This window comes from Aphelocoma coerulescens, chromosome 11, assembly GCF_041296385.1.
Source record: "Aphelocoma coerulescens isolate FSJ_1873_10779 chromosome 11, UR_Acoe_1.0, whole genome shotgun sequence".
NCBI lineage: Eukaryota > Metazoa > Chordata > Aves > Passeriformes > Corvidae > Aphelocoma > Aphelocoma coerulescens.
The window spans coordinates 6,049,124-6,075,026 of record NC_091025.1 but is presented as its reverse complement, the minus strand read 5'-3'; the positions used below and the strand labels follow the sequence as shown (position 1 = coordinate 6,075,026).

General features: G+C 37.7%; 1 protein-coding gene across 5 annotated transcripts in view; it reads left to right on the top strand.

The window, feature by feature from the left end:
• WWOX (WW domain containing oxidoreductase) overlaps window positions 1–25,903 on the top strand; it is a 487,168-nt gene that overhangs the window by 295,408 nt on the left and 165,857 nt on the right. Inside the window, exon 9 of one of the 5 annotated variants that reach the window (XM_069026695.1) lies at window positions 25,787–25,834. The exons of the other annotated variants lie outside the window; for them this stretch is intronic. Within the exon in view, the coding sequence (XP_068882796.1) occupies window positions 25,787–25,819 (33 nt within the window). The 3' untranslated portion in view covers window positions 25,820–25,834. Of the gene's footprint in view, window positions 1–25,786; window positions 25,835–25,903 lie in introns of those variants that run through there. 5 annotated transcript variants of the gene reach the window in all.

Sequence of the window (25,903 nt, the reverse complement as noted above, 5' to 3'; positions counted from 1 at the left end):
TGCTGCACTCTGACTATAAACACAACATGGTGATGAGGAAGAGGTCAAGGTTCCAGTTTTGCATATCTTTCTCAGTGTCATTTACAGGATTCAGCCTCTGTTCTTTTAAAAATACTGACCCCAACGTGGCTTCCACTCTTCTTACAGACCTTAACCTCACCTACCAGTCTTGGGAACCAGGGGATGTTTGTAAGGCTTTAGGAAGCCATGGACTATTAAATAGGTATTTAAACAAATAAGGAAGTGATGTTTGCTTGTAAGCAAAATTTCCTTGATTTTATCTTATAATAAATACAAAATCACTATGTGATAATCATGTGAGAACTACAGCAATTTCTGAGTAATTTGGGGTTATCCGTAAAAGAATGCATGTTATGAAGTTCTTCTAAATTATTAGCTAGATCTATCTTTAATATGTATTTTAAATAATATAATTTAGTGCTACTCCAAAGGATTTTAACACCAAAAATAATTACCAATTTAATATTTGAATATTTTATTGATGGTTAAAAATTATAAAACCTTCCAGGAGTTCATGGAAATAGATGTTTTTGTGTATAACAAGACATTATTATCTGGCTTTTAAAAATGCCTAGATTGTGGGTGCTCCTATTTCAGTGAATGAACTCTTGAGCTGTTTTTGGTTGCATAAAACATGAAAGATGTGAACTACCACAACTAGATCCATGCAAACAGTCAGCATCCAAATTACACGTGCTCTTAATGGGTCTCTCAAGTCTCAGATTCACAAGGCACCTTCCTGTCTGATGTCATCAAAATATGTACAGAAAACTACACTGCCTGTTCAGTTGCTTTGTTGGATTTTTGATGGGAAACATGGAAAGATGGACGTCATATAGATTAGAGATTGCTCTTACAAAAGTTATTAATCTCTGAGAATAATTTGTCCACAACATTTAAATACCTGGGGTGTAGTGCGAGAAGTGGTTTAATTGTGAAGGAAGAATAGTTCAGGAAGAGAATTGGGGCAGATGAAAACATTCCTCCCAAGTTCTGGCATTCATCTTCACCTTTGCTGTGGGCAAAAGATGGCGAGAGAGATTCCTTGCTCAGGAGTGAAACTGAATTTAAACCTCAGCTTGCATGCTAAGAACACAATGAATTACAGAATGTGTCCCTTTACTCTGAAAAAGAGAAAAGGAACACGAGCAGTCTTGGACTCTATGTAAATTGTTTCATTGTACCTGCTAAATATAACATGAAGAACTTGAGACTTGTAAAATGTCACCTGCTCTTATCGAGCTTTGAAGAGATTACCTCTTAACAGAAGTTTCATTTTCATTTTCTCCAACATTTACTGAAGTGAACAAGGGCCGTGACTCCTTTCTTTCCTAATCCTAGCCAGCAACTTGCTTTTTTCTGTGTTTTATGTCATTCCATATGACATTGCATCAAGGCAATTCAGTGCTGCATGCAGTTGAACCAAAAGCAATTTAAGTCAAAAAATGGACAAATATGGATGTCATTTATAGAGCTTGTTCAAAGGTCTCTGGCAGAGCTCAAAGCTGAACACTTTGGAGGTGCAGCAAGGTTTTCCTCCACTTATTTCTGAAGCCAGATTGTGGGGGTTTAATAGAGGTCTGCTGAGTGAGTAGCAGACAACGCTTTGTACTTAGAACAATCCTTTCGTAATCTGAAAGTGTTTTTTGTTTTTATTATTTATAGAAACTTTTTTTGAAGAAAAGTATAGGACCCAATATAAAAACAAGTGTAGCAGTGTCAGTGGAACAGCTTTGCAGACTAAAACCCAAACATCTTGTTGTACAGTTTGTTAAAATCTAAAATCTTGTCCAGTATACGGAGCTGGAGTGTGATGGGGAGCTAAAATAAGGGGTTTTTGGATAGCTTCTCTGTTTTCACACCCATTTTAATAATATCCTGAATGCTGTGCTGTTTGTAAATAAATTTATTACAATTAATTATCATATGTATCTTATATTTTCAAAAAATACATTAGTCAAATATATTGCTGTTGGTAAAAATGGGTTTAAGTATTCTTGTCTTGCTGATTAATTAAGGAACTTATTTTAATAGAGGAATAACATCATCATAGCTTCTTGAAGCAATTAAAGTAATGAATTACTTGCATTTCTGTACATTTTATCTTCATTCTCTATCTTTTGCTACACTCTTTTCCAAATAGTAAATATATTCAGTAATTATATCTGATAACATGTAAGTAGTTTATATTAGATAGTGAGATATATAATGCAGATAAAAAGAGCCTAGATTACATTTAGTGTATATTACATTTATGTTATAAATGTATTATATGATGCTTGATTGCTGCATGTTTCAAAGGAGTTCTGAAAGTTTGACAAACTGATAGGCACTTTATGCAGAGGATTTTATTTCACACACCTCCTTAGTTCTTGCAGTTACTTCTGGAACAAAACATGGTTTAAGAGTGCATGGCAGCAGAGCTAAACACTAAGGGAAAGATGGGAGTATATCCAGTTCAAACTGCCTCTGGTATTTAAGGCATAACCACTGTTTAATATTTTAATAACACAACCCAATAACATTTGCGGAGTGTTAGATTCTTAAAAACCCCTAAAATCAGCCTGCTGCTCCAGTATTTAAGACTTTATCCCACATAGAAACAGGCTGTAAATATTAATTGAAATGCTACTACAGAATTGTTGCTATTTTCAGATGCTCTTGAGATTAAAGCAAAGATATCTAAAAAATGTTGCTGCCCTTAATTAGAAGCTTCACCTTCAGTTTCCCAGGGTGACTGTTCCTCTGGTGCTGGTACCAAGGGCCAGTGGCAGGAGGTGTGGGGTGCCTTGAGGTGCTGGGAACATATGGAATGCACCCTGAGAGATTTCTGTGCCCTCCCCCTGAAGCCTCTGAGTATGGGACTGGTTTGGGTGTTACAGGAGTGGGACAAGGACTCTGAGTTCTCCATCCTGCTGTTACTGAAGGGCTGAGCCCGCAGTGGCACATGACATCCTCTGTGCCATGGGTTTCTGTCTCTTCTAAATGGCTGGAGGCTGCATTTGGGAGAGTCACTTTTGCCTGTATTTGACCTGCAAGATGGAACTTGATTTGGAATTCTTTCATAAAGTGGCAGAAAAGGATTCCCTGGCTGATTGGGAGCACGGTCTAAGCAGACAACCCTCTGCCTCGCTGCTGAACCACCACCACCCCTCAGGACTGAATGCAGCTGGCCTCATACTTGTCTTTACCATGAAGTTTTGGAGGGCAGAGCCCAGTGAAAGACTAAATGCCAGATTGTTAAATTATACTTTGGTGAAATATTCCTCAGCACTGAACAAACATTGCAAGTAACGCATATATTTAATGGAGTGTATTATTTTATTATAGCTGGTTGCTATAATAGCAGTTAAAGCAGATAAACAAAAGCAGCACAAGTGTGATGTGGTAGATGATCAGATCTCCTTTCCTTATATCTGTTTTGTCAACTTGCATTCATCCACTTTCTGTTTTTTTTGGTGGGCAGTCATCAAGGCGTGAAATAGCTGCCTTCCCACATTGCCAAGCCATGTAAATTTTGCTTTGGGAATGAGCTTATTGCAGACAGCATTCCTAATCATGGTGCCTGAGCACCACTTGCTTAGGGAGGAGCACATGAAGAAAATGTTTAAATTCTTAGAGAACACATAATTAAGGTAATTCACTAATCTGTGGCCTGGATGAAGTTTAGCATATGAAATAATGATAAAAGGTCATAAATATGTTAGAAAGTTAGCATATCAAAGTAATTGAGAAAAAAATGGTGACACTCAGATTGTTGATGCAAATGAGCATATCATTAAATGCTGCTCTGAATAAAAAGGCTGGGAAAATGCCTCTAAAACATGTATTCTTCTATTGCCAAGAGCAAAATGCTTTTTTTCTGTGTTAAGGTTTAGTAGTCTTCCTATGTTTTGTCTGTTTGTATAGGTTGACTGTAATTTTTTTTCATTTCAAGACCTGTATCTTATTGATGTTATTGCTGTCCACTACACTCCTTCCTAATGGCAGAGTAACACTGAAAGCATAATTGCATTTCCTAATTATGTGTAATTAAGCAAAACCCAGATGATGTATTCAGCAAGCTCTTGGTATAGCCAAGGGTCAAGGACTTCTGGAATTCTGTAGCATTTCTCTAAATAAGCACATTATACTGTTAAAGCCAAGATACAGTTTTGTGCAGTCTGTTCTGTAAACCTGCTTAACAGCTAAAATTTATAGTATTCATTTATTTAGCTGAGTAAGGATATAGTTGAGATTTCCCCCCTCCCGTTTTTAGATTTGTCGTACTTAACCCAGGAAAGGGACTTTAAACTCAGCACCATAATGTTCTGCATGCTGACAAGCTAAGTGATATTTATTTTTTCAAACCTTAATCCTTTTGAAACATGGAGAAATAAATACATCCTCTTATCTAGCATATGCCTGAGACTGGAAATAAATTCTTATTTCCTTGTAGTCCTGTACCAATGGTCTACAATGAATAATTTGGGCAGTCTCACTGAATATAATAGGAAGAGCTTCTCTATTACCAGTGATAATTATAAGGCTCATAATGGGAAACCTCCAAAGCCCTACCATCAATCAAGGAAAATAAACAATGGACAATGATAGGTATATAGAAGTGAAAATTGCAAAACCACATATGAAAATGCAGTATTTTCTGCGAGGTTATAAATCATGGGGGAGTCGTAACTTTAAATGTAATTAATATTCTCAGATTAAAATGTAACTTTTTAAGGAACTTAGCAGACATTTTTAGAATCAGTAGCCGGATGAGTCAGAGCATTAGTAATGGGATTAAGGAGACTTTCACTTCTAGATCATTAGGTCAAATATGACCCAAATCCGCAGTGCCTGAAAGTTATCATTTCACAGCTGTGCAGTGGCCTTTGTAAAAAGATTTGTTGGTTTTGGTCTAGACCACAGCAGGAAGGCTCTGCAGCCCGAAACCAGCTGCCCTGTGAGCAGTTTTATTCGCAGCAGAAACAAGAGAGGTTGGCCTCCATCATCTCAAAACCTGCATTTTGGAGTATTAGAGCATCATTAAAAATCCTATGACATGAATCCTTCCAGTTCCAGAAGCCAAGAACAAAATGGCTTTTGTGATGGAGCCTGGAGGAAGTGATTCTTCCAGGCAGGGATGCAGATGAAGGTTGTTTACTGGAATTTTTTCTCTCCTGTGTCATGAATGCTTATCCTGGAAAATTAAGACAGAGGAATGAAAGGCTTCAAACATGTCTCAATAAACAGAGGTTGATTTGAGTGATCACACCGAGGTCCAGTGCCATCAGTTTAGCCATCTCCACCATTTTGTTGGTTAAAATCTTGCTAAAGATTTCTAAGTGAATGATAAATTAGTTTTGCTCTTGGATGTGATAGAAGGGCGGACCCACCAAGTGTAAAGTATTAGTATCCAAATTAAGAAAACTAATTTTTGGGTTTTTTTAATACCTTGTTGGTAGATTTTGATTGGATGTGGTCTAATATGGATGAACTCAGGGGCACATCGTGCATTGTCTTAGGAAGGATTCTGGCAGGAGCTGGATTTTCCAGTGCAGGGCACTATGTGGGAACAACCTGTCTGGTTTATTCTCCCATCTCACATCATGGCCCATGGGGCTCTGGGTTAGAGGCTTTGAAATGCTCTGCATTCATGCATAGTGCCCTTCCCCTACAAAATTTGGTAGTGTCCAAGGTTCATCTTTCATGCTGGTTGTCTTTGTCACTTGCTTTCCCTTCAGCGAGATCTGAAGACATTCAGAGCATGTTTGGAGTTTTCTGCTTTCATCTCTGTGGTGATTCCTGAATTGGCTCTTTGGGGAGGCAGTGAGGTAACCAAGGTTTCCTCTGTGCTGTCTGTATGGATGAGGGTCCCTGGAGCCCACTCACACTGAGATGGGTGGTGGAGTCAGTCTGGTTCACAAACCTCTGCCCTTCTGTAGCTGATCTGTGCTGGTGCTTACAAAGCCAGCACAGAGGGAGGGTGCCCATGCTCAAGGACTGCACTAACATGTACTTTCTTCCATTTTCTTGTGACCAGTGCCATTGCCTCACCTCCGTTTGGACTGGGGCTTGTTTACCCCTCTTGGATCTAGGATACTTACAGAGATGCTGACTTGCAGTTTTCCATTCCTATCTTTTTTTTTTTTCCTGGCCAAAATCAAGCCCAGTTCCTTCCTTGCTTTCCACCCTTCCTTCCTGTCCCCTGTGCCCCCCCCAACTCACTCCCTAGACACAATTTTTGAGCTTATATTGTGGAAATAATGGAGGACCAAGGAAATGTCTGTTGCTCTAGTTATAATATGGTCATCACCAGTGGTTTATTCTATGGCTAAATTAGTCAGTGCCTAAAGGATTCAATTTTTTAAATCCTTTGTCCTGTTTTGGGATTCCTTCATATTCTTTTCCATACATCTGCGTGAAGGTGAGACTCTTCCATCAAACCCAAATATATTTTTGACAGTGGAGGAGCCTGTCTACAGTCTGAATAAAATTATTCATAATGTTGTTTGTTTCATGCATGCACAGTGTTCAGTATTTCACAGAAATATTTGTTCCTGTGTTGGAAGGTTAAAAGGGGCAAGGACCAGTGAATCATTGTAAGTTGGTGCAGCTCTAGCAATGCAGTTTGCTTGCAGGGCTTTGTTTCCTGTTGTGAATTTCATTTACTAGGTACCCATGGCACAAAGCTTTATTAATTGCATGGAGAAATGACACAACTATTATTCCCAGTAACAAATGAGTCACTAAGTTTGCGACAGCAGACGGAAGATAAATGCATGTGTGTGAGATCTGCAATAGTTATAGGAGCTCTTCCTAAAAATACATTTCTACTGATTTACAGCATTCTTGAGTAGTTTAATGTGCTGTACTGTGGGTGACATATTCAGATTTTCAGAGTCCCGATGCATTCCTGAAAAGAATGTCCAGTGTTGTTGTAAGGATTAAATGTCCCACAGGGAATGAAAGCACCAGAGAATGGAGGACAATGCAACATTGGATGTAAAAACAAACAGATGTAGCATAATAAGTAAAAGGTCAATATGTGCTGAGGACCAGCATCTGTGAAATCAGAATGAGAATTTCAAATAGTCAGAGGCAGCAGAGCTTCCTCCAGTCCCTTCCAGACAGAGGAGCCATCAGACAGCCTGTGCTGAGCATGGGCCGAGTGAAAGAGAAGCTCCTCTCTGATATTTTTACTTGCCTATTAAAAAATTCATATGGTTAATATTTAAGTTTCAGAAACCTGTGGCCAGCAAGAGAAAGTTCTTCTAAATGACCCCATTTGTGCTAATGTAACAATCTAATGAAAACTTTAGTGCTTATCTTTGCATAATTTCCATTCATTTTTGCTGTTCTGATTATTAAAATTGCTCATTTAAGGACTATCTTTTGTTTTGTTTGATTTCAGCATTCCCTTTGGTAAGAATTGCAAAAATTGTGAGAAAATGGATTTAATAGACACGGTCTCAGGAATGGTTGGTTAAATGGTGCTGCAAATACTCCCAATTTTTTCCTTTGTTCTTCTACATATGTTTAAAGATATTTCTGTTAATTTACAATTTGAAAGGTGGGTGAGAAGCAGAGAGTTTGAAAAATAGATTACTGTCTTCATTAATACAGGTTTGACCTACAAAGTCTTCACGTACTTAATGATTAAAAACCAAAGTACTAAATAATAAATTATAAGAATTTATTGGAGTCATCATCTTGAAATTAGCTTACTGAATGTTCTTATCATAATAAATCTGAGTGGGTGTCTAATTTAGTGTTAGCTGACTAAAATTATATGTTGCAGTCAGGTAAAAAAAAAAAAAAGAAAAAAAACTTTTGTTTCAAGACAAATGATATGAATTTAATCAGAAGTAACCTGAAAGGCTACTGTATTTTGTTGTGTCTACTTTGCAGAAACTTTGGCAAAACCGGTAGTGGTAGAATGAAGATCAATTTCAATTTGTGAATCTGGCAGACAATAAAATTTCCTCTAGCAACTCAGAGATGTTTATGATAACGCTTCCCTCACTGCTATAGCCAGTCAAAAACCCAGGGAACAAATGACAAAATATCTGCTGTATCCCTTATTCAATCTCAGTGCAGCAGAATCGTTTGCCAAGATCTTTTTATATGATTGTAGAACAATCTCTCTCTTCCCTCTTTATCTCTCACTGTTATAAAAGATGTTTCTCAATTCACTTAAAATGTATTTCTCCTTTCACATGAATATGAAATGTCACATAGAGATGGGAATGTTTTCAGAGCTGATGAGCTGCTTCTAAAATTCAGCTACTGGGAATCCTTGAAGGAAAAGAAAGAAAACCTAACATTAATTTAGGAAGCATATTAAAAGCAGTCCCGATCAATATTTTGTTTCAATGCAGACACTAAAAGGGTTCCTGAGCCCTTTCTCAGGATAGTCATTCTAAGCCTGTCTACTGTGCCAAAACAGGTGGGTCTGGCCAGTGTAGAGCCAGCCTGTACAGAGCCAGTGCTGCTCCGACTGCACTGAGTGAAGGACTGGGGCCCCACTTGGTAAACAGGTGCTAAAACCCCAGGAAAACAGCTTTGCAGGGGAAATTTCTCCCTGCAGTTTATAAAGAGCAGCCAGAGCTGCAGAGAGCAGTCAGGTTCTGCTTCATCCTTTCACTTTGCCTCAAGTCCCTCACCCTAATTAATTAGAGGGAAATATGCCTTCCAGAGAAGAAGAAAATACCTCTGGGACTTTCATCAGGAAGTCACAGCTCTTGTGTTTAAAAGGGAAAATTGTTGTTGTTGTTTCAAGTGTTAAAATTTTAAAATGTGATTCACCAGTACTTAATTTTTATCATTAGTGCCAATTCTGCAGCGCTAAATGCTGTTGATAATATTTAAGTTTATGTAAACATAATTTTTGATTGCAGATTCCTAATCAGAACTAGAAAACCCATGTGCCTCAATCATTTTTCCCAAAGAGCTCCTGGAGCTCAGACTCATCTCTGAAAATGCTGATTAGTCAGGTTTCATTACATCCTTTCTGAGTATTCAAATGTTGAAAAAAGGCAAAACAAAGGTGGGAGTATAAAAATTAGATGCATTACCAAATTAAAGGAACTTATATCTCTCATTTTCTAAAAAGCCTTTACCTTGGCAATCTCCTGCTTTTGGACTTGGTGTGATCCCACACTGGAGCTGTGTGCCCACAGTGTGCAAATATCAGGCTCCTTTCCAGTTCTGCCCACCACAGATGCCCTAAAATAGAGAATAGTTCAGGTAATTAACATGTAACACTGTGTAATCATTGTTAAATTGGAAAAGAAGATGCTTGTGAAATAATTTTTATTAGTCTAATCATTAACAGTCTGATCCAAACTTCCATTGTTTTTTAGGAGTAAAGATGAGCCCCATTTTCCATCTTAATTTTATTTTCTGTCTGTCAGATCATGACCAGTGGTATTTCATTGTATAATGTAGTGAAAAAAGCCCTTGTGATGAGTGTCTGCTCTGCTGGCAACTGTGCCAAGACACGTGTTAGGAGAGATTCTGTCCTGCAGAACACATGTGCTGAGACCACAGCTTGCAAAGTCAGTCTCTGCAGCTGTCAAATGCACATTCCAGTGCTTTTGGAGCCATGGGATGACTGGAAATATTAAAAAAATGAGTAGGTGTGGCACTCATGATATGGTATCAAGTCAAAGGTGATGATCTTTGGGGTCTTTTCCAACCCTAATGATTCTGTGGTTCTAGGCCTGTTGTGTGCTCTGCTCTTTTCCTTCATGCCTGTGCAGGGTTAATCAGAGCATGTGGTGATGTTTTAGTGAGCAGTAAAAGATAAACCATACATGGAGCCAGAGCTGCTTTCATGTTGAGTGAAAGAACACTCGTTTTATAAGAGCTCTGGGGTTTGTAATGGGAGATTTGTAATGCACTGGTATTTTTTTAACACTTATTTTCAAATATCATTAGCATTACTAATGTGTGTGTTACTTTTAAAGGCTTGACTCAGCAATTTCCACATGTTCCAGATTTCTGGCCACTGATAGGCAGCTGCATTGCTCTGCAACAATGCAAGGTCATTTTTATGTCACATGTGTAGAAATAGCAGAAATTGGATTCACTCTGAATTAACATAAAGTCCCCTTAAGATTTCAGTGGGAAAAAACAAACAAACAAACCTCAAGATGATCCATTAATATCAGGATTCAGGGGATAAACCTCCATCATGGGCTCTAGAAACACTTGATTACAGTGAGAACTCTCTGCACTTGGATGCCATAACCTTTTTTTCCTAGTCATTTTGTCACAAATCAATTATTTAATGCAAATGAACAGAGGATTTGTTGTTTTTTTTTCTACTTCATTTTAGTAAATCAGGTTTTTGAACATAAAACCAGACACAGATGCCTCTGTGTGATACATGCAAAGATACAGGCAGGGAAAAGGAAACATTAGGCAGTATCAAGTTTCTTTGTAATGAAGCGATGCTTCCTTATTTTCTCCCTGCAGCTTGTGGAGGTTTACATTTCCATGTAACATTATGTATTACATAATTTTTCTTAGGAATCATCCAGGCTGCTAAGAATAGGTTGAGAAAGGAGAAAATATGCATTTTCCAAATCCACTACACTTTGTACCCTGGTCTGCAGTGCAAATCACCTATATTTCTGTGAAATTAGAGAAATTAATGGTTTTTTAATCTTTAAAATAAATTAATGTGTGAGCAGATAAAATAGGGAAGGGAAGAGCTTTTGGCTTTCCAATTCAATAAAGGCTCATGGTTCAAAAATACAAACACACAGCCTGGTGGCCAGGTAGCTTGTTGTTATGTTGGTTTTTTTTTTTTCCACATGAGTGATATTCTTCAGTCCTGCAAGTTAGTAAAACCAGGACCACTTGCCATAGCTATAAGCTATCAATAAAAATTAATGTACCAGAGGGAATTGAAAGGAAAAAAATGTACTTAAGTGTTCAGGGCCATCGAGCCACCCATGCATCCTCTGCGAGTGTATTCCGGCGATGGAGCTGTTATTGTTGCCATGGGCTGCCATTTAATGTTATTTTCCTAAGTAAATGCTTCTGTGCTCTGATCAAGGACATTGGCAGTAAACCAAGACACAATCTTCAGAAAAAGATGGTGCTGAATGGTATTGAATACTGTTCAACCAGACCTGGTATCAGAGGATAACTGAAGCCCCTCTCTTTTGAAAGTCAGTTCAAACACAAGTTTAAAATCCTTTCAAGAAGGGAAAAGTTTTCTTTTTCTCTTTTTCTTTTTTTTTTTTCTGAAAGATTTTTCTTTAAAGAATGACAAGAGGAATTAGAAAAAAAGAGGGGACTGGAGTATATCAACTCTAAGGTGAATTTACCTGAGGAGAATGAGAAGATCAACAACAAAACCAAAATCCCCAAAGAAATATATTTCTGGGATGGGTTTTTGTGTTTGTCTGCCTTTCCAAGTGGATGTTTGTTGTTAAACTGAGGGCTTCCCCTGTTAACTACATCTCTGTAGTGTTTTTTTCTGGGGGAGGTGGTTTTGATTCTGTATCCTGCTCTGGATGCTGATGGCAATGGTGTAGTTCTGTTTGAAGGGAAGGCAAAAGAGGTCACCCCCAGGATAGCTGTATTGAAGTAAAGGAGTTTTCACTGAGGAGGACTAGCATTGATAGCATTATCTGATTTTTTTTTTTTGGCTGAAATGGTAACTGTTCTGTATTTGTCAATCAGGAAAGTACATTTTAAATAAGGAGTGTTGCTGTGTTGACCCCTGCAACAGCTTAATCCACATTTGGTAAAAGAAAAGAGAAAAAAGATCTGAAAGGGGTTTCCATTTGCAATGATCAGTGTGCAAAGGCAAGATGGAAGTGATACCCCTGGTTAATGTTGCCATCAGTCCACAATCTCCGTTTCTTCCTCAGGATGATGATTGTATTAAATGTTACATTTGATTCATTTGTAGTTAAGGCATTAAACCTGAATTTATTTCAATAAATGAAGGGCAGGGGCTGTGCTCCAGGGGCCTGAAACCACCATTTTGGATATGGGACTCTCCGTGGTTGCAGCAGAGAATCCTTTGGGGTATGTGGTGAAGAGAGATGGGATTTTGTGTCATCATTTTCCTGTAGGAAGGTTCTGTCCTAGGGAAGCCCTGTGCTTTTTGCTGCAGGTGTAAGAAAGCAGCCAGGTGTCATCCCTTGAGGGATTTATATTTTAAATCAAACTTTGTTAGTCCAGAACTTGGTGAAAAAGAAAAGGAGGATATTAGAAATCAAAAGGCTGACCTAACTTTTTGGTATATGTTATTGATAAAATATAGACAGCCATGCTTATTTATAAATCTTCAGGGGGAAAGGACCTGTTTGAGCTGTTCTTCAGGTTTATTCAGCATGTCTTGATTCTCACCCACCTTTCAATCCAATCCCTCCCATTTTCTTTTGGTGAAGCATTTCATGTGTGGCAGTTTTTCATAAAAAATGCCCACACAGGAATAGACCAAATTTCAAAGCGGCTGAGTGCACTTACTCTGACAAATGGGAAGAGCAGAAACCGTAGAAAGAATCAGTAAACAGTAAAGAATTTTTCCAAAAGAAATATCTTCCAGCCTCTAATAATTCACATGAATCACTTAGTTTTTTACCTTGTAAACTTTTAGCAATCACAGTGTCTTGTGGGAGGGATTTAACAGCCTAACTTCATATTGCATGAAAAAATCAGTGACTTCTTTGACTCCTGTGCTGAGTGAGGCCACCTGTCCCTATTCCCCCCCTCCAAGCTGCTCACAGTTCTGAGGCCACAAGTACACCCCTGCTCAGCTGCCTCTTTGTGAGGAAGAAGATGCAGAATTGTGTACAGAAGTTATTCCATAGCAATAATAATTTCTTTAGCCCTTCTCTGTAGCTTTCTCTGTAGCTTTCTGCTGCTGTGACAGATTTTTAAAATGAGGATATAATAACTCACAAGCTGCAGAAAAGTCTTCAATTTATACAGTGGCATAATTGTGTCTTTTATTTTCTTTATTTCTTTCCTAATAATTCTCAGCTTTCTATTTCTTGTTTAATTGCTATGAGTGTTGAGCTGATGTTCTCTTATCAGTGTGATATATCCCCAAGATCTTGCTCTTGCATTCTAAGTTTGGTGCAGACATGTGTTGTTGCATTTAGTTTTTTTCCCATGGGCATCATTCATCCACATTTAATTTCATCTGCCAATTTGTTGCCTGGTTGCTGAGCATCGTAAGATCTTTCTGCAAGTCTTCCCAGTCAGCCTTCATCCTTGATAGTGTGAATAGCTACCTTTTTTTCCAGTATTGGTGAGGAAAGGGAAAAAAATGGAAAGGCAGCTGTAGATGATGCTGCATGGACACAAACTATTTAGAGTGAAATCCAGTGATCCCCACTAGAGGCAACATGATTAATGGAACCAAAACCTCAAAAATGGTCTTGCAACTACATTTTTAATGCATAATATTTGTGTGAGTTTGACATTTAGCAAAATGCTTTCTCTCATGCCTGGTTTGAAGTTAAAAATATAAATAGAATGTCCTAGATTTTATTTATGCATCTAAAGTTGTTAAGGAGGTAAAGGAGAACTGAGAGATAGGCAGCCCAGATTTCATATCTCCAAACCACAGTCCCATCATTTGCAGAAACTTCTCCTCCTGTTGACTGAATCATTCAAAGTTGGGTTGATTTTGGTAACTCAGAATTTTATTTATTTTCATTGAATAAGCAGATGTTTGTTTTATTGTCCAAGGGAGAAGTCATAATGTTTGCTGTGTGATCTTGGAGAGATCAGCATAAAAATGTGTCTCTGTCATGCACACGCACAAATGCACACACTGCTGGCAATGGATTTCCTAGGACCAATTTTAGCTAATGTTGCAGATTGTGAATAATTGAAAAATGTAGTGGAAATGCTTCATCTGAATTTTGTGTGAGCAGATAATGAATATTTGGGAGAGTGTCTGAACTGTTGCTTAAAGGCTCGCCACGCTGCTCTGTGTAGAAGAAAGGCCTGCAGATGGCTTACACTGAAGTTTTGAGAATCCTAGGGTGAAAGAAGTTTAACATTCCAAGCATTTCCAACTCTTTGAGTTCCACAGCATAGAATTAAGTTAATAAATGAGAGCTTAATATCAATGAAAAATAAATGTACATCTTTTTTTTTTTGAAATCTCAGCATTCTGTGGCATTAGAAACTGTCTCTGTCAAATCTGATGTCTTCAGTGGCGTTTTTAAGGTATCTCTAAAACTGTGACCATCAAAGATTAGGTATTGTTTCATTAAATTTTATTTTAAGTGAGAGAAAGTGCGATTGCTTTTGAAAAAAACCCAAATAACTCCTTTTTTTTCATTTTAAATTGAGGAAGGTGGGTGAAAACAACCAGGATCAGAATCATCAGGGTTTGTACTGTTTTCAGAAAGTGAAGTACACAGTAAATTGTGGGGTTTGTCCTTTGGTACAGTGACAACAAATCTGCTTAGCCAGTCTTTCTAGACTTCTATTATTCTCCTTATGAGAAAGTGTTTTCTTTGATTATTTCTAATTTAAAGTTCTATATTTTTAACTTGTCTAGTCATTTGTATTGAGTTAAAAGTAGCAAGACAAATTGACTTTACCTGCAAAATATAAGATTTGTTTTTTGCTGGTGGGTAATTCCCCCTATCAAACCACCCCTCTTTTCTTTTATTTTCTCTCTTGATACTCAACTTTAGGTCTTTTGTCCTCCCTCATAGCTCTTACCTTTCATACATTAAATTTCATTGCCAGCACTCTGAAAATCCAAATAAATTATGCCATTTGCCCTGCTATCATCAACCTTCTCTGTAACCTCAGAAAAGTCAAGGAGAATAGTTAGGCGGATTTTTTTTTTTCTTTTCTAAATCTCTACCAGTTATTTTCTATTATGTTACAAATATGTGTTCCTTTCTACCTTGCCTGTCTGAATGGCTTTCAACTGTTTTCCTTGCTAATGTTGACAAGGTGATTGACTTGCAGATTTTTATAGCAGTTTAGACCTTAAAAAAAAAAGAAAAACTGCTCTTATATTCCACAAACTTTTTATTTTTTAAAAAACCTCTTGAACTTCAATTATGATTTGTGGCCTACAGATCTTTGACAAGAATAAATCTTACAGTGTCTAGTCTGACAGACTCAATTTTTGTTTTGAATTGCCTCCTACTTTTCTAGTCGTAGGCACTGTGGTAATTATAGACATAGTCAGTGGATGACAGCCAGGATATTGTTATTGTAGTCTTTGGTTTAGAGAAAGTATTAATTTCATATTTCAGTTGTTTTACATGCTGTCAGGGTATAACTCTTTCCTTGATTCTAGAGTACTGAAAATGAAAAGTTCTGGGCAGTTCTGCTTCAATTCTTCAGCCACATCTGTTTTAATTGCTAGGTTTTATTTCTTTTTATTGGTCTGGCACATGTCTGTAGGGGTTTATCCTGCAGAAATTTTTTTAGTATGTACTTATATAATCAATTCTGGTGAAAATCAGCAGTTTGAATTGAACATAGTCAATGAATATTTTTATGTTTGTATTTAAAAAGGGTAAAAAAAGCCTGTGGGTGATAGTTCATTATTAGCTTATAAATATAGTATAACTTCCTGCATAATTACTAGTTTTTATAATTTTTATAATGCTTTTTGCTTATTTTCCTTTGGATAATTTTCAAAGTACTATTACTCCCTCAAGAGATCTCTAAGAGGCAGAATTTCTGGCTATTAAAGATTTGCCATCCCACAAGCAGCAGACTGAGAGTGCCTCCAGGTTATTTATAACTGGATTTTATCTCAGAAAATTAACTAAAGAAGATAAACCAAAATTCTAGAGGAAAATGCCTTAAACGTCTCATATATTATGCTGTGCTCAAACAGCTATTTTAATTTTAACAGCCTGGCAAGCCCAGTGGAGCTCTTTTTCTGGTTTTGGGCACAAAATAAGATAACACTTTTTGAATTCCTCCAGGAGATCATCTAAGTGCACTTAAAGTGGAGGCATAAAATATGAGTTTACAATGTGATATATTTAAGCTTCACATGTTAGTTTAATTGATTTTCTGTGTTTGCTAGTTCTGAGAGCCCCAGAACTCCTAATTTGCCCTTTAAAAAAACTAGTACATTTTCAAAACGTTGTATTAGCAGGCAAGTTGCTCCGTTCTGCAGAAAGTTTTGGTGTGTTCTGGTTCCTATAACCCTTCCCTGACCATCAGCACCAAATGTTCTGCCAAGATTTCAGCAGACATATACATTTACGTGCCTGCAAAACCCCCTTGGTTTTAGTGGGCTCCTCACACGGGTAGGGTTACACGTCTGACGTGTGTTCCTAAATCAGGGATGGAGTTTGTTAGCTGTGATTTGTGGGTGGAATTTTTGGGAGCAAATGAGGGAAGCCAGCCTGCCAAATGCAGAGCACCTCAGCTGGACTGCCTGTGAGAATTTAGGTGTCTGATGTGATTAAGCTTAAAATAACAAACTCATTTTCTGTCTGACATCCGTTATATTTGAACTTAGGTCTAGGGGGGTGAAAGGTTATTGCAATAATTTATTGTACCTTATAGTACAATCAGTGTTTAAAAAAGAATGGTAGCTGGAAGGCATGTTCTATACTTCAAGAGAAAAATACTATCAGATTGCAAGGACTAAAATAGTTGCAGTTTCTAAGTATGCTTTGTAAATAAAATTATGAGCAAGGGATTTTCAAGATGAGCGTTGGACCTGAGTATTGGCTCCTTTTCTTCATGTTTATAATAATAATGCCTTGCATTTCTGATTATGTCATTGTGATGCACAATTGGGTGACCTTTGCAGTTGACAAAATGATTAACAATTTCCTCTGGCTTTTGCTTTTAATTATTCACCTATGTGAAGTAGAGAATGGACTGTATGAGCTAGGGCACATAACGATGATTGGTTCATATCAGTGTTATCACATGGCAGAAAGGTCAGAACAGCTGCCTTCAATGTGCTTAGGCTTAGACAGTACTCTTAAAGAAGCTGGCTTTTTATTTATAGAATTGTACTATGGAATAGAAATTGATGTGCATATTTATTATATATAAGCACACTCTGGGTATATATATATGTATGTATATGTAAATATACAGTACTGATAGGAAGATTTCTGTAATATCTTGAAAACTTTAGTCAAGGAAGAATAACAGCTCCCTGTTTCTATACAGACTTATTTCTACAGCTTCATCACTTCTTCAAGACACAAAAATCAAACTGAATTTTGAATTTCAGCTGAAAATTGCATGAGGAAATTAGGGATCCCATTATCTACCCATTTAGACTTCTTGTCTTTAATAAGTGAAAGGTTGGCTAAAAAAGTATGGCACTGTGTTATCTTCTGCCATATGTATTTTCTTTTCTAAATTACCTAGTCTTATAAATATTTGAATAACTTTTGCTCAGAATAAACACTTTCCTCTCAGCTTAGCTCTTATGGCTCTTGAGGCCATAACAATTAGATAAATTAATATTGATTTGCTAAGAAAATGCTTCTTCATCTGTTAGAATATCTCCTACTGTAGTCTGGAACAAAACCTACAAATTCAAAAGGATGTAGACAGTTCTTGACAATTTTCCTGGTGAAAGTTATTCTGGCCAGCACTGCACAAAGTTACTGGGCTGTACTTTCTAAAACATAGATTACATACAAAATTCCCAAAGGTGCAGAAAGGGAAAGTCAGCTACACCTACAGATTAAAATTGAACCCTAATATGTAACCAACCTTTTATTTGTTGTTTTTGTTTTTTTGAGTTTTTTTTTTAGCTGTCATTAGTAGTGGGGGATTTGGGTAGCTGGAGCAGTGTGATAGACAATATTTGGAGATATCTGCTTACCAGTCACAGGATTAATCTAAATATCAGAAAATTGCAAGATTTCCAGTTGCTACTAATATTTATTAGAAAGGAAAAGAGCTACTTGTTTGAATTACTAATTTGAATTTCCGACATGAAAATAAGAGAGTTTTTTAAGCCAATCATTGCCATTTTTTGCACAAGAGAGAAAGGTCTTGTTGTAAACTCTGTCAGTTCCATGCTGTGGGTTGCAGAGAGATGGAGCACAACCCAAGGCAGCCCAGCATGGGTGTGGTGTCCACCCCAGTCCAGAGGAAGAGGACATCTCCCAGCGCTGCTCATCAGGCCAGGACAGAGCAAGGCTGTCCCTGCACACGTGAGCAGGACCTGTGTTTGGAGAGCCTCAACACTGACAGATACTTTTTACGGCCCTTGGAGAAGTTTGGCTCCTTCAGGAGGTGTGAGCCTCTCTGCATGCACCCTGCACCGTGCGGTGGCAGCTCTGGAGCAGGCTGATGCCAGGCAGTGGTGCAAAAGGAAGAGATCAGACCAGGGAGAAGATCTCTCAGATTTTCAGATACCCAGCAGCCCAACCTCTGCTCCAGGTGGGCTGTCTGACAGCCTGAAGTCTGGAATCAGTAGATAAATTATTTTCCAGAGTGGAAAATCCATTTGAAGAGAGCACATACCTGTGGAGACCTGGTCACTGGGAACACCTCAATCCAAGTGCAATTCCTTTAATGATAAAAATAAAGTATACAGGACATAGATCATTGCAGACGTGAATGCAGACAGTTTTTCTGTGAGAGACAAAGAAAAGTTACCCCTTAGGGAGAGATTTGGCAGCACTTTTTGCTTTGCAATGTGTTGGTCTATGATCCACCAGGCTCAGGGCTTGGTGCAGGTGCTCTTTAGCTGGGGTAGATAAACTTTGAGGAAAAGACAAAAAGGGAACGAACAGGACTTCATCAAATAAAGAAACACAGATAAGTGTTGTTGTCAGCTTTACATGTATGTATATTTTCAGCTAATTAATATGAGTTTCTATAAATTTATGCCATGCTTTTTTCCTTCAAGTCATATACAAATTCTCAGCACCTAGTATGTGCATTTGACTAAGAACTCTCAAACTTCATGAATTTCCATTTGTCTCTGAAAAAAAAAAAAAGAAAAAGAAAAGAGAAAAGAAAAGAAAGAAGATGGAAAGCAGGAAGGAGTGCATAAACCAAAATAAAACTGGTATTTCATTTGTGTTTTGCTGATAGATGTGCAGTTCTTTCCATATACTTGTGCATTAAGGGTTTTGCTGAGTGAGCTAGGACACTGTCTCTTTAAGTGTTTAACAGTAATTGGTTCATGTCCTGGTGTTCATTGAAAATCCAAGACATTTCATGGAAAATCTTCTTAATGAGGGAATGAATTTTTCATTCACATTAGAAAGCTCACTCTGACAAACAATTTCTAAATAAAACTTTGGCGACATGACATCCCATATTGGACTTGACAAAGAGGACAGGTGCATTAGAATAAAACTGTATGGCGATCCTTCAAGCTGTCAGCCATGAATATTTTATTTCTTAATGAATCATCTTTGTGAAATGAACTTTCTTGTTGTAGTGTCAGTGCCATTTACAACAAAAAACCTGCTCCTTTTAAAAGGTGAACTCCTTAAAGATGCTGATGCCTGCATAAAATACTTAACCCTAGCCAAGGTATTCAGTAAATTTAATAGTGTATTTTTTTTCCCAAACTGTTTGAAATGTAGTCTCATACTACCAGGTGTGACTGTCAAACACAACCTTTTGCAGTTGCAATTTTGTTAACAAAGCCATTATTCAAGATAGATTAGCGATGGGGTTGATCCTTATTAGAAAACAGAGCATACTTGCCTAATTATTGTTTTGATGTTTCTTTTATTTTTAATGGTATATTACATTTATTTAGTATTTGTGCGTGATAGCAGATATATGTAAAAGACTTTATATATGAAAATCATGTCTAGCAGACAACAGAAGCTTTCACCCTCTTGCATCCCTGTTCCTTACAATGTGAACAGAACAAATCATAGGCAGTCCTTGTTGGCGTTTTTGGGTTATTTTTTTCCCCAAAGGTGTGAAGTAAGTGGTGGTTGCAATGGGTGTGAAGGGTGTTCAGAGCCTCCTGCAGCTATGGCCCTCAGTACCCAGGTGTCCCCAAACTCTCTATTTCTTTATTCTAAGAGAATACAAATGTCTGATCAGTTTATTCTTCCTCACAGTTTATTTGTCATAGTAGATTTGAATGTACTGGTTTTACTAACAATTTTACATTCATGGAGTTACCTTAAAAGCATGTATGTTGCAGCATTTTCCTTTTGTTCTGCAAAAGCAGCTTGATTTGGATTCTCTGGGGAAAGCTCAATTTTTATTGATATTAAAAATACCCATTTGATTGCAAACCTCAAAGTGGACTAGATTCAATTTAATTTACATAATGGTGTCTTCAGGGACAAAGATTGCATGTCCTTTGTGGCATTAGTTGGTGGATGTTTGTTCCTAGCATGTGTCAAGTTCAAATTACAGGGTTTGTCATTTTACTTATAGGCTAAATGCTTTGACTCCAGGAGATATGATTATACTCATTGTCTTTGCAGTCCCTGCCCTGTGTCCTTGCTGAGACTGGATATATGGGAGGAATTGTCTGCCCACACTCCAGCCAGCACCCCGATCTCCATTGAAAGGTTCCAAAAAATCAGGAATAGGTCCCTTTAGTGCTTTTCTTACAACCTCCTCCTTGTGTTTCAGTTTCTTCCTTTCCATGATGGGCTTCTATCCTTGTGTTAACTTTCTTTCCAAACACCTGTGCTTATTAAAGAAAGCTTTCTCAGATTCTGCTCTCGTTGAAATCTGTAGCATCCTTTCCACTGTCTTTAACTGGAGAAAAGACTTGCTTTCAGAAAGGTTTTATTTCCTTTGGCATTGACTGCTCACATTTCTATGTGCTGCCCTTGCAGCCACAAACTGTCTGTAGGCTTTGTAAAATCCTTCATGGGAAAACCTGGAACTGGTTCACCAGGCTTCACAAGAAAGTGCTCAGACTCCACCCTTGAAGACTCTGTGTTTACAGATTGCTGTTTGTAGATGAAGCCTTCTACATGCAGGAAGAATTTATCATCAGTAATTAGTGACATCAAAAAGGGGCTGTCTGCACCAAATGAATTTGACCAAAATCCCTGAATGGGATGTCTGCTGTCAGCTTTGGAGAACTAAATGTGCAGTCCCACGCTTTGAGGTGGTTTTGGTGCTTTATTATTGCTTTGTGTTCCTGCAGCACCCAAGGGTCAAGTCATGTTTGCTTTGTTGAGCACCACAGAAAGGCACACCTGGGGTAAAAAGGCAGTTCCTGATTGAAAGTTCACAGTCCAGGAGTAGGACAGGGGACCACCAATGCGCTGAGTGGCCAGTAGAGCAGAAAGAAACATGGACACCATGGCAGACAAACCAGTGTAGGCAGTGGGTTTCATGCACCCCCCACAGCCTAAATATTCCATTTGTTGGCATGGAAGTTCTCAACGAGATTTAAGGTTCATGAGGGATAGTTCTGTGTACATTTGAGGAAGCACTTCCCAAACTTGGAGGCAGCCTGAAAAAGCAGAAGTGTTTCCAGTAGCCACTGCAATCTGCCGTAGTGGATGGGTGAAGGGAAGAATCAGTCTCTACTGGGGCCTGATATGTGAGACAGGAGAGGGATACACTGTGAAGGACTTCCCACTCTTGACCTGGAATGTTATTTTGTATTTTATTGGGTTGTTAAAAGGGTCTAGGCTGGCCACACTGAGAGTTGCAATTCACTGGAAAGGCACTGATCTTCAAAATTTCTATTGATTTAAATGGGAGTTAATGCATGTAACAACTTTGGGATCAAGGGGCAATGATGATAACGGTCTCTTAATCTTCTTTCCCATATCTAATTAAAATCTTAGTTTTTTTAAAGCATTCTTGCCTTTCTCTTGAAATTATCAGTCCATCTTTATCCTTCTTCAGTTTCTAATTTTACTTGCATTTAAATACTCCTTTTCAATGGCCCAGCAAGTACTAATCAAATAAACTTTAAAAGATTGCTCCTGATTAAATTATTTTTTAATAATGAGTTCCTGTTACCAGGGAATACAGAGTTAAAAAGGTGATATCACTAAAATTAATTAGCATAAGACATGCTGGACTGGTAGAAGTGACTGGATCTTAATCAATAGCAATATGATTACACCCATGCAGCAATTATAAATTATTTAAAACAGTACCCCTAGGTTACTGACTAGTTGCCTTTAAATTAAATTCTCTGTCAATAATTGATGCAAAGAATTAATGTGAGAACACCTTCAGTTACTGAAACTTTTTTAAGGTGGCATAAAATATTGAACTGTTGCCTGTCATTAGCAGCCACCCTGTCTCTTTTGCACAGCATTGTTCTTTACTAAATTGGTCAAGAAAGACCTCCAGAGCATGAAGGATGACTAATGATCCTAATGCTGTGTTCACTCTTCTTCTAAGGACACTGACACTGAGAAATATAAATTTTGTGTGCAAGGGGAACTAAAAGCTGATGAGACCAGTAAAGCTCCTGGTCCACTTTGCAGCTGAAGGAGTGAATTGAAATATATTCTTCCTCGGTTTTTAGATTATATTTGATGAGGAAGATAAAAGGAAAACAGTTTGGAATGTGCTGATGTGTAAGTGTGTTCAGAAGGCTGTTGATTTGTTGTGAGGGGTAATTTCCTTCCCTAATGCCCAGTCATATAGGAGTTAAAAAAATTCCTTCTGTCCTCTTCCTTGGTATAAATTTCTGTTCTCTGTGGTTGGGTGTTTGGGAGCAGCTGGGATGCATCTGATGTTACTTCTTTCAAGGAGCAGAAAGAAAATATGATAATTGCAATCTCAGTAACATCAGAGAGGGTGCCAAGCAGGTCCAGTGCATCTGTTGCTGCAATCAGCTGCAATCTCAATGTGCACAGGGAGGGCATCCACATGTGAGATTTACATCAAAGTTTGATCCCTTCTTTTACTACTGACCATTCTTTTTTGCTGTATAGAAAAAAACCCTGATATTTGAGTAATCTAGTAAGCATTTTCTAGGTTAAGGTGGCATAATTTAGGACAGTATGTGTGTACTTTGAGATGCAAAAAGAACTTAAAAATTCTGGAAAACAAAGGGGTACTTCTAGTGACATAATTATTGTAGAAATCTTGCATTTGAAAATATTATTAAACTTTAACAGCTTATATAAATCAGAATTATTATGGAGGTATTGACATAAACTCACAGAAGCCAGGAAGTTCACGGAGCTGGGAGGTGATGTTTGCTCCTGCTTTTTGGCTTTTGGTTGCTTACCGTGGGAAACTGGCAAAGCTGCACTGATATGTGGACACAGGAGAAATTTAAAAAGACAGTCTTCTTGTCATCTTTTGCTCTTCCAGTTGTTTTTTTTTTTTTTTTTTTTTTTTTTTTTTTTAATTTTTTAAAATTTTATTTTGTGTCCAAAATACTCATAATTTACAAATTTATTTTAAATATGTCCCAGATTTATGTATTAAAACTCAAAAAATGACACTTTTGGAAATTTATTAAATAAAGACACCAGAATTTTCTTTTTCTTTTGTCTGTTACAGCTGTATAAATTGCATGTCAGTGAAGTTAATACCAGTGAAAGACTTTTGGTGTATGCCATGAACAAACATGGATCAGGGATGGGGAAAGTGCTAAGAAAAAAAAGAAATTTTATTTATTTGCAGAGTATTTTAATGGTGTAACAGAGAGATATTAAATTTTTATTCATTATAGAATAGTAGTTTTCATATTCTAACAAAAAGCCTTTGACAAGGTTTGGGATAAAGGGAGTAAATTCAATACTTAGGTCAGCATTTCAGAAAAAGAAATCCAAGCCAAAATCCAGATGGTGTTGCAGGCTCCAGGGGAAGAGGAAAGGTACTCTTCACTGTTTGAAACCTTCAGTCTAACACCCTTACCCTGCTTCAGCCCCTCTGCATCTTTTCCATGGGGAAGTGTGGAAATCACAAGGGTAAAAATGTTAAGAAGTCTAGAGATTTATAATTTTAACTCTGATGGAAATTTACCTCCACTCTGAAATTGCACTTTTTATTGCATTATTGCTAAAATTTAGGAGCACAGGAGCAGTTTAGCACCATAAGTGAGTCCCTCATGATAAGCAGTTGGACCAAGGACAAATGCAGTGGAAAAAAGCAGTGGTCAGGTGGAGTAATCAGGAACTTCCAACCTTTCAGTCTTTCCAGGTTGCTGCATCCCTCCATAGCAGTTCTCTTCCATTTCTGAGCCTTGCTTTTCTCATTTATGAACAGCAAATGGTGCAGGTGGTGATATGAGAGTTATTTAAGAGATGGGTAGTATTTTGAAAGTATAAGACTAACTTTGTGGCCTTGCCTATCACTGCCTGATGGTACCTGTAGGACATTGCTCACTTCAATACAGTGTGCAGTATATTTGCCTTTTTTATATTAAATTCTCCCAAAGTTGAAATGGGATTTATGTAATTGCAGAGAGATCACAAAATGCCTTAAATAATGGAGGTTTACACTCTCCATTAAATAAAAGTGCAAACAAACAAAAAGATTCCTGGAACCCGCTGTTTGATCATTGATTTTATCAAATGTTAAATATGGAACACCAAGGATCTGATTTGCCCCTGAGTATATTTATGATGTTTGATAAAAGTTTGCATTTGAAGACATAGGAAACTCAGCAACTATTGTGAGCTGACTGTGCTGACTGAATGTGTTTAGTCAGAGTTTCAGTCTAACTAAGCTGTCTTGTGTGCACAGGAAGACACTGTCTGTGTGTTTATCTCAGTAGCTAAAGTTTCTAATTCATAAAATAACTTCCATCCATGTTTATTAAAGTGCATACCAAGTCAACAGATGATTTGACAGTGTAACGTCAGCAGCTGATGCACAGTTTCATGTAGCTCAACAGTACCAGGATAAAAGTTTGTGGTCTGTTTGTAGAGCTGCTTATTCTTATCTTTATCTGCACTTCTCTTTGCCATTTTCTTTCTGTTAAAAGTCAAACATCCTGTGTTGATGTAAAGGCAACAGAGATTTCTCCTCACTACAGTGCAACTGCAGTATCTCCCTACAGAAAAGATTGTGACATCTCTGCAGTTTAGTGACTTGGAGCCTTGTCTTCACTCATTCATTTTTACTCTTCAATCCTTTGGCACTTGCAGAGTGGGAAATTTAACAAATGGTTAGAAATCTTCAGTCGTGCATTATGACAGCTGGTGTGGGGTCAGTAGCTCTGACCGAGGAAGCTGTGACTGGTCTGGAGAGCTGGTCCCAAAAGGAATCGCCCTCCTGAGGCCTGGTGTCTTCCCTCAGCTGCATACCCTACAGTGCATTGGCCCTGACTTGTGTGCAGGAGATTTCGCATATATAACTCTTAAGTTGGTGAGCAATTGATCATTTTATGGGTTTTTAAGCAAGCATGGAAGATCTTTCAAGTTAGGTAAAAATTTTGCTCTTGTATGAAATATGAAAAATTTCACTACTTTTTTCCTTCCTTTCTTTATTTTCTTTCATTGCAACACATAAATTGCATTTACTTTGAGAAACTAAAATGAGGTTGAACTGGGAAGCTATATTTCAAAACATTAAATAAAAATATATTTGAACAAGAAAATAGAAACATTAAAGACTAAAAATTAAAAGCCCCATAAATCCCATTTCATCCTTGTCCACTCCTGCTGAGCAAAAGATGACCCCAAAAGAAATGCACCTACTGAAGCAAAACGGCTATTCATTTCACTGATGTGAAAATTTCCCAAGTGGAAAATAAAATCTTAGGAGCTGTTTTGGTTTTCTTTTTCCTGTTCTTATTTGGCTTCTCCGTACCTGGTAGCAGATAATACGTGGTTTTGAGGACAGCCTTCTATAATACAGTTTGGATTAATGTTAAACACCACAATCTGAAAATTGTCATTTTTTGCTGCAGAGTTTGTTAATGTGTCCAGGACAAGTGCTGTGACCAGATCAGCCATCATGCTTGCGCAGGCTACTCAAGTGTTTCTTCTGCCTGACTGATTCTGTGGGAAGATCTGAGGGAGGTGGA